Raw genomic sequence first — 13,237 nt, 5'->3', positions numbered from 1 at the left:
TGGTACTTTTACTTTTAATTCTATACTAATTTAGGCATTAGGTACAGTACTGATTTTACTTCAAAGTGAATTGTTTTATTGGGATAGGAGTTGCATGTTCAATCCAAGACAACCCGCCGCATCAGTAGTCTTTATGTTTCTAGGTACCTAAGTACCTAATACTATCTACCTATTGTATGAAAGGAACGCATAGCCATTTAATCCAGAATAATTCACAACAAAAGTCATGTGTAGACATAAAATTGTCAATGCTACATTAAATTTTAAATTCTTATCTCCATACACACAGAATACACAGATAGGTGTGATTCATTAATCATTTCGTTCGGCTAGATTTGTCCTATAGAATAATATACTACGCCAGTATAGGGACCGTGTGCGTTGAAGGGTCTCTGGATCGGAAACATAAACTGTACATTGACACTTCACGCCAAAGAACGTGCATTGTAGGTTCTGATATATTGGAAGCTTAAACTTGACATCTACACTTCGCGCCAAAACACAGGGAGCTCTTGTGCTGCCTCCTACAGTTTATGCACGCTCCCTATAGCACTACGAGTCAACAGTCAAGTGTTAGACTCAAGCCTACGTCATCAACTCGTCACTAACCGGTCCCATTTGGTTACGCCATTCAGGGTTTTGAGTAGCAATGTGTAGTAACGCCATCTAGCGTAAATTTAGTATACTAAAACACTGAACCTGGGGTCAATATCCCATGAACATGAATAGTGCTGTTAATTATCTAAATATAACACTCTGGACAGCCTATAACGGGATATAGGCTGGGTACCTATGTTCTACTTGTGGGTATAAGGCGACACCATGAATCCGTTTAAACAGTGACAACAGGCCGAAGCCATACAGCCCGAAGGTAGCATTCAGAGTGACAACACACGCTGGTCGCGTCCCTCATGAGTGACAACCCACGCCGGATGCTAGGAGGGGGGTATTCTCTTATAAAATAATAGTAACAAATAAAACGAAACAACTTAGGCCATCATCGCACTTTGCAACAACCAAAAACAACAGCAAATGCTTAGAAACAAACATAATTAAGTAGGTACCTTAACTTTATAAATAACTTTATGCTCTTAGCCGTTATCATTAATAATTCATGTCCCATTGCAGGTAGGTATGCATAAAAGTAGTGTAGATATACCTAATAGTAGCATAACAGCGGCCGTGGATGGTATCCGTATTTACACAATTATTTGCTAAGTTCTAACAGTTTCTGATTGTTAGATAGTCTATCATTTTCTTATTTAGTTGGGTACACCTGCAAACACAAGGAATAACTTTATGGAAAGATATATAAAGACCCGGCATTTAGATATAGTTCGTTTTTTTTAGCATTAGAAAGAACTTCGCAGAAGTAAGCTTGTGGTTCCAAATCCGGCACTTTTAGCGGTAATAATTTGAAGTAAATTATATGTATTGACCATGCTACATTAGATAATTCAATAATTATTAACAATTAAAGAGCCTGATAAAAACTGCACGCTTGCTTCTGTGGAGTTCTTTCTAATGCTAAAAAAAACGAACTATATCTAAATGCCGGGTCTTTATATATCTTTCCATAAAGTTATTCCTTGTGTTTGCAGGTGTACCCAACTAAATAACATAGGTACACAATAGGTACAAATCGTATTAAATTAAGTGAATGCTGTTTATATTAAACTACTCAAAATGTGGGTAGAACACATAATGCTTCTGTGAAATGTTTCCTCAACTCTGAATACAACAAGTGTTCCACTTCTTTCGGAAACTTACGGGTTCTATTTACACGCGATAAGATATCGATACGTATTGATAGACCGAGCGAGCAACGCTACCCTAGGCACTCAGTCAGTATATTGACACTGATAACGTGATTTGTTTACAATTTGCCTGCCATTACATTTCTTACGCTCCATAAATTCACTTTCCGGTATTGTGTGATCATTCTCGATTCGAGACGAACGTTTTCGAAATGGAAAACAAAGCTGACGAGAGGTCTCCATTAATAGAGCGAACAAGTAGTGCTGATAAAACCGATGGTGCTTTACGTAGTGTTAAAGGATCGTCAACCAACACGTTGGGTTCTACCGCTGATTCGATGAAGTCTTCTGAAGTGGCAGTGAGCATGTGGGAACGGCGCCGGGTGTCGCCGCCGGCCGCGGGGCGCCGCAGGGCGCAGTCCTGGTCGGCCGGCCCGCCGGACGACGTCGGCTCCGATATAAGAATATTACGCGAAAGGTAAATGAATAAATGGTGCTTAATCAGCTAGTCAAAATGTTTGTCATTCGAGAAGTTAAAACAGCTACTTACTAGTAGCTGGACCATGCTACTGAACTTTGATACATACATACCTACTAAGTAATTAATTATTAACCGGGGTTCTTCAGGGGGGCTCCCCTTTAAAAAAGCATATGTGTTAAAATAAGCTGTAAACCCACTTTGACTTGTTGATAGCTAAAAAAACCCTGGGTACTATTTATTATAAATGGATTGTGTAAACTTTGCGGTTTAGGTAATAGGATTTTGTGACCGCTCAGGTCAGCCATTAGCTGGAACATTAATATGATTATGTGAAATAAATACCCTATTAGTTACCTAGTTCTTAGTTATTATAACATTTAGGTTAGAACTGGAGCTACGTATTCGTAACAAATCTCGTAAATGTATGCTATAAACCTGCGTTGATTTTAATGCAGTTGCATGCGTTGTTTTGGCCACGTGAGAAGCCAAACATGTAGCGGGAATCGATTTATCGTGAATTGTGTTTTGTTCAACAGTGTGTAAAAATCAATATTATTACATATAAAATTAGGTATTAGTAGCAGAAGTTAAATGCTCCTTACCTCTTATTATCGCACATCGCACGTGTCTACAGCAGACTGATATCTAAGATAACAGTTAAACAATAGAGGTAAATTATTAGAAGGTCCTATTACGTAGAACATGAATATTTATATTAGGTACCTGTGTGACTAAATTGCATGACTACAATCTACCACTTATCACCCGTACACATTTACACCTAGTCATTGAGTATTTTACTTAGTAGGTAGGTACTTATGTACGTAGTATATGCTTGTTCATTAACAAGCTAGAAACAAAACAACTATATATATAATACTTACATCTCATACATAGACTCGATACTCATCGTCTTGCCTACATAATTGGATACAATAGGATACAATTGAGCATCTTGTCCTACAGGTTTCGATTGTACCTAGTCCAGCCAAATGCTCTGAGGCCCTATACCGCGAAAAATTAAAATCGTAATTTCTTTATCTGCCTCTGTACCTACTACTGCTCGAATACCTATGCAAGAGCGATAGAGAGGCTAACGGCCTCTGCTCTGACTTGCCTGCTGTTACTCAGAAGATAAATTAGAATTATCATTTTGGAATAAAAACATAAGGGAGAACTGAACCAGGCCTATGGAACTCTCCGCGCGAGCTCGGATTTTTACCTACGAGTCTGCTACCGTTCACGGTAGAAAAGCAAGCCAGTTGGATGCCACACGCGCTCACGCACGCACGCACGTCATCGCGCGCCGCACTGTCAATTTTTACGATAGTTACTAGCTACGTAGGTAGTATTGAATTTCTTTAATTAAACATGTAGTGTTTATTACGACAAATGTATAGTTAGACATCTATCTATTTGAAATAGGTAGCAAATGTTTAATTTATTTTGGTACCTACTTAAATGTTTATTTTAACGACACCGGAAAGTACCTAATCATTTATGCTCTGGTTAAGTTATAAATCTTATAATTAATTACCTGTATTCATGTGTTATCTATTATTCTTCTTTATTGTATATATAACATTAATCTCTTTCTGGTTTTAAATTACACGAAGTTTTAAAACTAATTCTTGTTGGGATCATTGCGCGGTTTATAAAACGGCGTAAACACTGCGGTTACTGCAGGGACATATGACCTTTTAAAATGAGTATTTCGCAAACACTAACACATAAACGGAATATTAGGTATAATTTAAGATTTAGATTTCCGCTGTTTAAAAGTAGGCATTTATTTATAATTTCTAAAGCCCCTGCTACACGGCAGCCGACAAGCCTACTAACCGTCTGACCTAGGTCGCGTCAGCAACCCTAGCGTTGTGCCGGTGCGCGCGGTGCGGGGAGCGGCGCGCTGAAGGTCACTCCATTGTATTTTTGTGTAGGTATCAAAACGGTAGGTATTTGCGTTTTTTTTGAGAGATAAGTATCTGTTCGTAAGAACTATTATATAATCTGTGCCCGTGCATACAAATATACTATATGTATAACTATACCTATGTACCTACCTATCACGGTTTTGAAAACAATTTTGATAATGCACACACACACACATACACATTATTTGGACCGCAATATTCTATAAGTAATCAGAATGTTTTTGTTTAGACTAGTCCGGACGCAAACTCGGCCACGGCCGGGCGCCATGCGGCGGCTGACTCGGCGGCAGCGGCTGACGCTGGCGTCGCTGGCGCTGGTGGACTTCATGAGCTTCTGTTCCATCAGCGTTATGGCGCCCTTCTTCCCCGGCGAGGCCAAGGCTAAGGGCCTCTCGGACACTGTCTGCGGTTTTGTCTTCAGCTTTTATGCTATTGTTATGTTTATAACTTCACCGTTCATGGGTAAATGCGTAAGTGTTGTTTTATATTAGGCATGAAATTGTTTTTTTTAAGTGCGTATATAATAAAAATATTATACCTAAGTTACGCATATAAATTGTCGACAGAAGTATTCCCATTTCATTCAAATTCGTTAGCTAATAAACCGTAGCATTAACAATGACTCACGTTAGACCGGGCCGTGTCCGGGCCGGAGCTTCCGGCTCATAGTTCTCTATGAAAAGCATCACGTGATCACCTGTCATGTCATAGAAAAGTAAGCGCCGGAAGCTCCGGCCCGGACACGGCCATGTCTAACATGAGCCATCCTTAACGTAGCGTAGGTACCGGATGAGATACAATCTAAGTAAATAATCCTGAAAATTGGGTAAATAAAACAATAGCATAACAATTGTAACATTAAAAATAACCCGTGGGTTGGATCCTTTGCTTAACTACATGGCCAAAATATAAGTGCATTCCCGTTGCCAGGGAGGGCAGGGAGGTTTTGGGATTATACTGAGCAACTTTTACTATTTCTTTTTCGCGATTTCTTGGTTGGTCCCATAGTAAAAGTTGCTCAGTATAATCCCAAAACCTCCCTGGCAACGGAAATGCACTTATTTTTTAGCCATCCTGTATATCCGTAATAATAACCACACACACAGATTTATTTGATTTATTGATTTATCACAATCTTTAATTGTTTTGGACACCAAACATTGTGCGGCGTCACGGCAGACCTCGAAGGAGATACCGGCACGATCTTGACGTCTTTCGGAAGGATTGGCCTAATATTGCCATAGAACGAGACGCGTGGAAGAAAGAGATGGAGGCCTTTGCCCAGCAGTGGGACACAACAGGCTGACAAATAAATAAATAATAAATTAATTGTTTTAATTTTATACTTTTTCTTATATGACAGAGCGCAGAGACAGGGGAGCAATCAAAGAGAGACATTAGGCATTTAATACCTCGCTACGCTCAGGATTCTACCCTGGAATCATTTTTTTTCTCTCTAACTCTCTTTTTCTCTTTGTTCTAAATTCAACACGCTTCCCTTTGCACCCTTGCAATTCAATTTACGATATAATTTGTACTTGCCTACTAATACTAAAGATGCTTAATAAGTACTCAATGATCAGCAATATTCATAATTTAAGACTTATTATTTATGTTATAGTTGTTTGAACAAACGTCATCACCTTATATTTATTTGATTTATTTGCAGCTACCGATAGTGGGTGCGAAGTTCATGTTCACAGCGGGAATGTTCGTCGCCGGCTTCTGTAATGTTTTATTTGGGTAAGTTTACCGGGTCTAATTATTAAAAAGGTTCTTAAGGTTCGTGCCATTAGACAATGAACTTAATGGACATAATTTAAGTACATGTATTATGTGTGGAAACTGGCTAACTTCGTATAAATATTATTTTCTAAATTTTAACAGTTAAACTAGGTATATAGCGCATTACAATGTAGTTTTCGAGTTAAATACCTCAGTATATGGACAGCAGGGGCGTATTTACCCTAGGGCCATCCAAACCATGGCCCGGCGCGCCAACCCCCAGGGGCGGCATATGTCGCCCCTGGCGGATTGCATTTTGTTTTTCTTCCTTGACTTCTGGGGCGGCGAAACGTATTGGCCCGGGGCGCCAAATTTCAAAATACGCCCCTGATGGACAGACAGACAGTCGGACTAGATGAAAATATTCCGCTATCGACTTCAGCTATCAGGATTCCGTTTTCATCAATGTTGATTACGAAACCCTAAATACGGCATAGGTACTTATGAAATATAATTATGTTGGAAGCATTTTACGAGTAGGCAAATGTTGTGTAAGTACTTATTTACAGATGTTTAGTACTAGTGGAGGACTCGGCGATGTTCACCGGGCTGTGCTTCGCGGTGCGGGGCGCGGCTGCGCTCGGCGCCAGCGCGTACTCCACCGCGAGCTACGTGTTCGTGGTGAACGTGTTCCCAGACTCCATCGGCTCGGTGCTGGGCATCCTCGAGACCTTCGTCGGCATCGGCATGTCCGTGGGCCCCGCCATAGGAAGTTTGCTCTATTCGGTATGAATATACCTACGAGTCACTCCCCTTAACTCTTTCCCAGGCATAGTATACCTATATACGCTTAATTGACCACATATACGTGTCAATTTAATTTTAACCAAGGTCAATTTTATTTAAGGTTCAAATTATATTGGTCTTTTGGGAAATGCGATCATCAAAACGTAACTATTTGGAATACATTTGGGTTTGTTGGGAAACCCTTCTAGATTGGTACAACCTGGAAAAGGGTTAATACAGTAAGAAATACCTATCCTTTTAGAACGCCGAAATATGAGGCATAGGCCGAACGGATGGAGACAGAGGCTTGAGTATTTTAACATTCACTCCAATTTCATATTCCGTGCATGTGCACTTAAAACATTAAGAGTCCTTAGATAAAATAATGGTAAGTAGGGATTAGGGATTGCAAACCGGATTGATTTTCAATCCGGCCGGATCCGGCCGGACCGGATCCGGTTAGGTATAAGGATATTAAGGTTAATTAAATGACATATTTTTCAAGTTTTATGCGTCATATGAGAAACAAAGGTTACAAGTTACAAATGTATTCATAAAACAAATATTTGAAGTTAATAAGAAATAACTTTTTAACAATAAAATAAAACTAAGTGCAGAGAGCCTACCGCGAACCACGTTCGAAGTGTTGCCTCCCTGTCACACTTACGTACTAATTTACAAGTGCGACACAGAGGCAACACGTCGAACGTGGTTCGCGGTAGGCCCTCTGATTTAGACGGCGCGCGAACTCGCATGCGATTTTAGTTACATTGCGGACTGTTGGTTACGTCCAATTCAACCGACCGATCAAAAACCGCAATGTAATGAAACTCGCATTGCGAGTTTCATTACATTGCATCGTCTAATTGAGCCCTAAGTATTAAAAAGTGTCACAATGTCAGTCTCAATTTAAAAATAAAATTTGAAATCTAAGTCATTTATTAATTTTATTATATTTAATCATTCACATTCTGCTCAAATTTACGTTTACAATATAACTTATTATAAATTAGATTAGATTCCAAAGCCTGTTAATGGGATAATTATGGGATGGGAATTGGAACTCCTTGAAAGGACAAGTTTTCGTAACTGTTCTGTCTCTCTGTTGATGGAATTATTTGTAACGCTGACATCCATTCTGGTACTTTTAACCAAAATTATATGAAATGCGCTCCAATATTATCTTGCTTAAATATAGTTTCATAGCCTAAATCATAAATAAATAAATAAATAATCCATGAATAAGTATTTGAGGACAATCTTATACAGATCGACCTACTCGTAGCCCCAAGCAAAGCTTGTACTATGGGTACTAGCTAGCTGCGTAGTACTACTAGGCGACGATATATGTACGTACCTATAGTATATTGATAAATACATGCTAATATGTACATAGAAAACACCCATGACTCAGGAACAAATATCTGTGTTCATGACACGAATAAATGCCCTTACCGGGATTCAAACCCAGGACCATCGGCTTCATAGGTAGGGTCACTGAATGGTCACTACCCAGCACTAGGCCAGACCGGTCGTTATACATGCCTTCCATGACATATCTCCATCCTTTAATTTTTACTTCTAAGTATTTAAGTAATCGTCGTATCGTGCCGATTCGTGCCACCAACATGAAAGAAGAGGAAATCCTCTTCTGTTCTCAATCATCGTCATATTAAATATCTTCTTATTTTACTAAATTTGGACTTTTTCATTCGTTCTTTATTCTGTTTAACTTCTTTCTTCTATCCGTCGCCTTTATCTCACCTAAAACGCACAGTAGGTGCTGTGTGCGGTCTTTTTTTCTATTTTCCCGGATCCGGTCCGGATCCGGTGATTTTAACCGGATCCGGTAGCTCCAAAAAAGTGCCGGATCCGGCCGGATTACCGGATCCGCCGGACCGGATTGCAATCCCTAGTAGGGATACTTACCAAAATTTTAGAAACGTCTTGTCTAAAATGTGTATCAATTGTTTCAGTTAGATCGGAGGCTTCGGGCTTCCATTTTACAGTATTGGAATTATCATGGTTTTGATTGTACCCATTAATTGCCTGTTACTCACAGACTGCGAAGGTACGTTGATGTCGGTTTGTTCTGATTGTTTCACTTTTACTCCTTCAAAGTGCCTTGTTGTTTTGCTACTACAATTCTATACTCTTTCAGAAATAGTGACCGGATCAAAATCAGCATCTGTGATGGGGTTGTTTAAGATCCCGTCGATAATGGTGACGGGGCTGGTGATCGTGGTGGCGTCGAACACGTGGGCCTTCCTCGACCCCACGCTGGAGCCGCACATGAGGCAGCTGGGCCTCACTACCAACCAGATCGGACTTGTGTTTCTATTGTTCTCTAGTCTTTATGGAATATTTAGCCCCATTTGGGGATGGGTGGCGGATCGGTAAGCACTCATAGCAATAATTATAAAGTCAAAGCTTTATTATACCTACTTATACTTATTTTATAAATAGGTACAAAACAAAACTACTACTATGAACAAACTTCAATACTTACGCGTATAATCATAACAGTAATTAGTAAATATTATCAGAAAACGCTATTGATTCCACGAATATTGTTTAGCAAAACAATGAAGTATCGTGAAAACACATTATTAATTTACCGTTTTGCTTATGCAGGGTACATAACCACTGGTGCATGATGATTTGGGGGCTGTTCCTGATTACCGTCGGCTTGTTGCTGCTGGGGCCCTGCCCCTACATTCCTGGTCTTCCAACGTAAGCGAGCGAGATATAAATATCACCTTCAGTTGAAGTTTAATTAAAAAAAAGACTACATTAAATTATCACACTTTACGCTGAGGCTCGTATCTGTCTGTATTTTATAAATTATAATCTAAGTATTCAGTTTATTCAAATGCTAAAAATTCAGCCTTTAATAAATACTCATTTTTCTTAAGGTCCGTGCTGTGGCTCGACTTGGTGGCTCTCGCGATTCTGAGCGTATCGGTGGCATTAACGCTTTTACCCACCTTCCAAGGAGTTTTAACAAGTTCAATGTAAGTAAGGTTTTAATAATGTTAAAGCCACTTAAGATATCATGTCGATTCTAGAGGAAGCCCGTAGGTAATATTTATTAGTTAGGTATTAGAAAATTATTAGGGTTTAGTATATACTATCGACCCGCCCCGGCTGCGCATGGGTTTCACAAAACCATAACAAATTATACGCCTAATTTTTCCTCAAGAATCACTCTATTTATAGATGAAAACCGTATGAAAATCCGTTCAGTAGTTTTTGAGTTTATCGCGAACATACATACCTACACAGAAACAGACAGACGCGGCGGGGGACTTTGTTTTATAATATAAGGTGTAGTGATATGATATATACCTATATATACAATATTTCAGCTACGAAGGCGGTTGCCCGGAGGCGCTGGCCACGTACAGCGCCGTGGCAGGCGTGTGGTCGTGCTGCTACTCGCTGGGCGAGGTCTCCGGCCCGGCGCTGGGCGGCGCGCTCACGGAGCGCTACGGCTTCGCGCTCAGCGCTACCATCTGCGCTGTAGCTTGCTTCATTGTGGTACGGTTCCCACTCAATGTATACGTAGTATAATAGTATTTTCGACACTTAAGTCAGAAGATTCGTCAGGTGCTTCCACGGTGGCTCAGCTTCACTGCATGTTACAAACCAGTCGCACGTAGCACGTTCTACCTCGCGGTATTTAACAGCAACAACTTGCGATGATCCGATTTAGTCTAGTGGTACACCAATAGTAGCGAGCGAATTGATGTGCATTACTGTTTTATTTGCAGGCAGTGATCGCACTCGCCTTCTTCTCGCTGCGCGAGTCGTCGAAGTGGGCTATGGGGGCGTCGTGCTCGGAGTCACTGCCACGCTCCGACTCCACGTGGAGCAGCGGCCACTTCTGCACGCGTAGCGCGCCCGACAGTCGGCTTGACACCACCCCGCTGCTCACACCCTGCTCCCGCTCCGAGAGAGGTTGTAAGTAGTCGTTACCGCGCTCTGACTCCACGTGGAGTAACGCTTCTGCACGCGCAGGGAGCCCAACACCCCTCCGTTGCTCACGATCTGCTCCCGCTCAGAGAGGGGCTGTAAGTAGCCGCAAACGCGCTCTGACTCCACGTGGAGCAGAGCTGCTGCACGCTTAGCGCGCCCGACAGTCGGCCTGACACCTTCCCGCTGCTCCCGCTCCGAGGCTGTAAGTAGTCGCTGCCGCGCCCCGACTCCACGTGGAGTAAAGGCGCCATTTCAGCACGCGCAGCGCGCCCGACACTTGTCTTCTCCGCTGCTCACACCCTGCTTCCGCTCCGAGAGAGGCTGTAAGTACATAGCAATCCGGTCCGGTGGATCAGGTAATCCGGCCAGATCTATCACTTTTTAGAAGCTACCTGATCCGTTTAAAATCACCGGACCGGGAAAATTAAAAAAAAAAAAAACATCTCTACAGTTTCATTCATCGACGCGACAGGTAGCAATTTATTACTTTAATGTTTCTTAGTGCCCAGCAAATTTTGCTTATCATATGACAGTACTTACCTGTTTTTTGTTTCAGGTTCTTATTATCCGTATGATACGTCGACACCTAAACGGCTCTGTATCAAACACAAAAACCCAAACAAAAGCGGGTCAGCCAGTGTCGCAGAAACAATAGTTCACATACTTAAGTTTGAATTCGTTACGAATACTTTATTTGAAATACGGAAGAGAAATCAGTCAAACTCAAGTATCTCGAGTGCGGGCCTATACCAAAACTACTTGGGCCGAGCAGAAGAAGAACTTTTAAATAATAATAACAAATATCATAATCTTGATAACAACCAAATCAAAAGTTTAAAAGATCGAGTAAGCGTCGACTACTGTTCGTATCTAGAGAACGCTATTTTTGGAAGCTCTGCCATCTTAGAAAACGTCCATTTGGATAACTTGCTAATCAAAAGGAACAACAAAGGACTTGTGTCTACGATGTCAAATAATTGTACTGATAGAAAGTCAACTGAAGACATTCTTAGATACAATCTCGAAAAGGTTAATTTCTACGAGAACATTGAACCATGTTCACCGATGGAGAACATATCTGTAAGTGTCGTTGTTCCAGTAATGAAAATGCTCTCAATTGAACAAAGTTTACCGATTTCATTCCCTTAACCTTAAATAACTGTAGATATTTACAAAAAAAAATACAATTTGTTTAACCCGTTTGTTTTTTTACAGAAAACTTGTGAATGTAAGGACGGTGTCACGTTTTTCACGGGAACAGTGGCATTATCTTCAACTGGTGCATGTGAAGTATAGTGCAATTAGCTTAACAATAGCTATTTATAATAAATTTAATTTTATACGAAGCACATTCGAATTTATATGAAATTAGTAGGTAAGTTCTTATTATAATACGCTTGTTAGGCGTTCTTGTTATTACAGAAGTTAAAACCAACTGGCGCCTGTTTATTTTGAAATAGCAAACATTATCTTCAAACTTCTAACTAGACTAGGAAACCATGAAACTAAGATGACCGCCTAACTCTGGGTCCTTACTTAATCGTATATATAATAATAAATTGCCCTAATCATTGTCATTAGAAAAAAATGTCAAGGTAGGTTTAAGTTTAGTTTTCCTTATTAAACCGCAACGAAAAATTTGCACTCAAACTATCTGTAACAATCACAATGTTTTGTTTGATTCTATTTCTATTTGCCTGAATACTAAGATATATGTGGAAAGAGAAAGACAGCAATGATTTACTTCGCGCCAACGAAGCAATCGGATCGGGGGGTGTTTAGTACAGGGTGGAATCACCCCTCACCTAGTTAGAGCGAGAAAGTCGTGTCGTTTCGTTCTGATTCGTGTACATTTTCTCACGGATATGCGCTCCCGGTACCTCAGTTTTCTGATCGAGCATCAATGTTCACCAGCTGCTGTCGGCACTATTGAAAGGTAAATTTTACAAAATTATGAATTATATGTGCTGTTTTCGTCCACATAGATGAATGTAACATATGGTTACAATGTAAATAAATACATACCTATTGGCAAATGCCAAATATAATTGTATGATTTGGTAATTTCAAGTTTAATAAGTAGGTACCTAGTAGTAATAAGTAGGTAATAGGGTTTGCTCCCGGGAAATACCGGAACCGAAAGTACCGGGAATTCCCGGGATTTAGAGCCAAGCAAAGAACCGGGATTTCAAAATTAAAATCCCGGTACTTTCGGGATTTTCGGGACTAATATTTCCGGTACAATATTTGACTGTTTTCTGTTACTTAGCATCAAAAATCATGTTTTTTAAATAAATATATTGTATCAATCTAAGGCTGACACTAATACTTTTACGGCTGACCACATATTAAAATCAAAACAAAAATAGTCAATGTGTTTGATAATGCCAACAATATAAAATTGCGTATTTTGAAACTATACGGGCATAAGTGATTCTACGATAAATCATTTTATACGAATAATTAGTTGATGATGATGATGATGCTCTCCTGACCGATTTCGGCCCCAGCGACTCGACTGTGTGCTCTGGACTAGGCAATTTTTAGCTCGTGTTATTAGAGTGTAGCTGATCCAC

General features: G+C 40.2%; 1 protein-coding gene across 3 annotated transcripts; it reads left to right on the top strand.

Annotated features, from left to right (window-relative positions):
* Positions 1-1,738: 1,738 nt before the first annotated feature.
* Positions 1,739-12,010, top strand: LOC134805329 (MFS-type transporter SLC18B1-like). 3 transcript variants are annotated; one of them, XM_063778654.1, is made up of 12 exons: positions 1,739-2,235; positions 4,402-4,642; positions 5,842-5,915; positions 6,467-6,683; positions 8,664-8,754; positions 8,845-9,079; positions 9,318-9,416; positions 9,599-9,697; positions 10,052-10,223; positions 10,457-10,646; positions 11,218-11,741; positions 11,877-12,010. In XM_063778654.1, the coding sequence occupies exons 1-12, from the start codon at positions 1,970-1,972 to the stop codon at positions 11,955-11,957; spliced, it is 2,289 nt and encodes a 762-aa protein (XP_063634724.1). In that variant the 5' UTR covers positions 1,739-1,969; the 3' UTR covers positions 11,958-12,010. The 3 variants fall into 3 exon arrangements, with proteins under 3 accessions (XP_063634724.1, XP_063634726.1, XP_063634727.1); XM_063778656.1 differs by lacking the exon at positions 1,739-2,235 and adding an exon at positions 2,603-2,773; XM_063778657.1 differs by lacking the exon at positions 1,739-2,235 and adding an exon at positions 2,785-2,908.
* The last annotated feature ends 1,227 nt before the right edge of the window (positions 12,011-13,237 follow it).

The sequence above is a fragment of the Cydia splendana genome, chromosome Z (assembly GCF_910591565.1).
Source record: "Cydia splendana chromosome Z, ilCydSple1.2, whole genome shotgun sequence".
Classification (NCBI taxonomy): Eukaryota; Metazoa; Arthropoda; class Insecta; order Lepidoptera; family Tortricidae; genus Cydia; species Cydia splendana.
The sequence above is the reverse complement of the archived record's forward strand: the minus strand, read 5'-3'. Positions and strand labels throughout refer to the sequence as shown.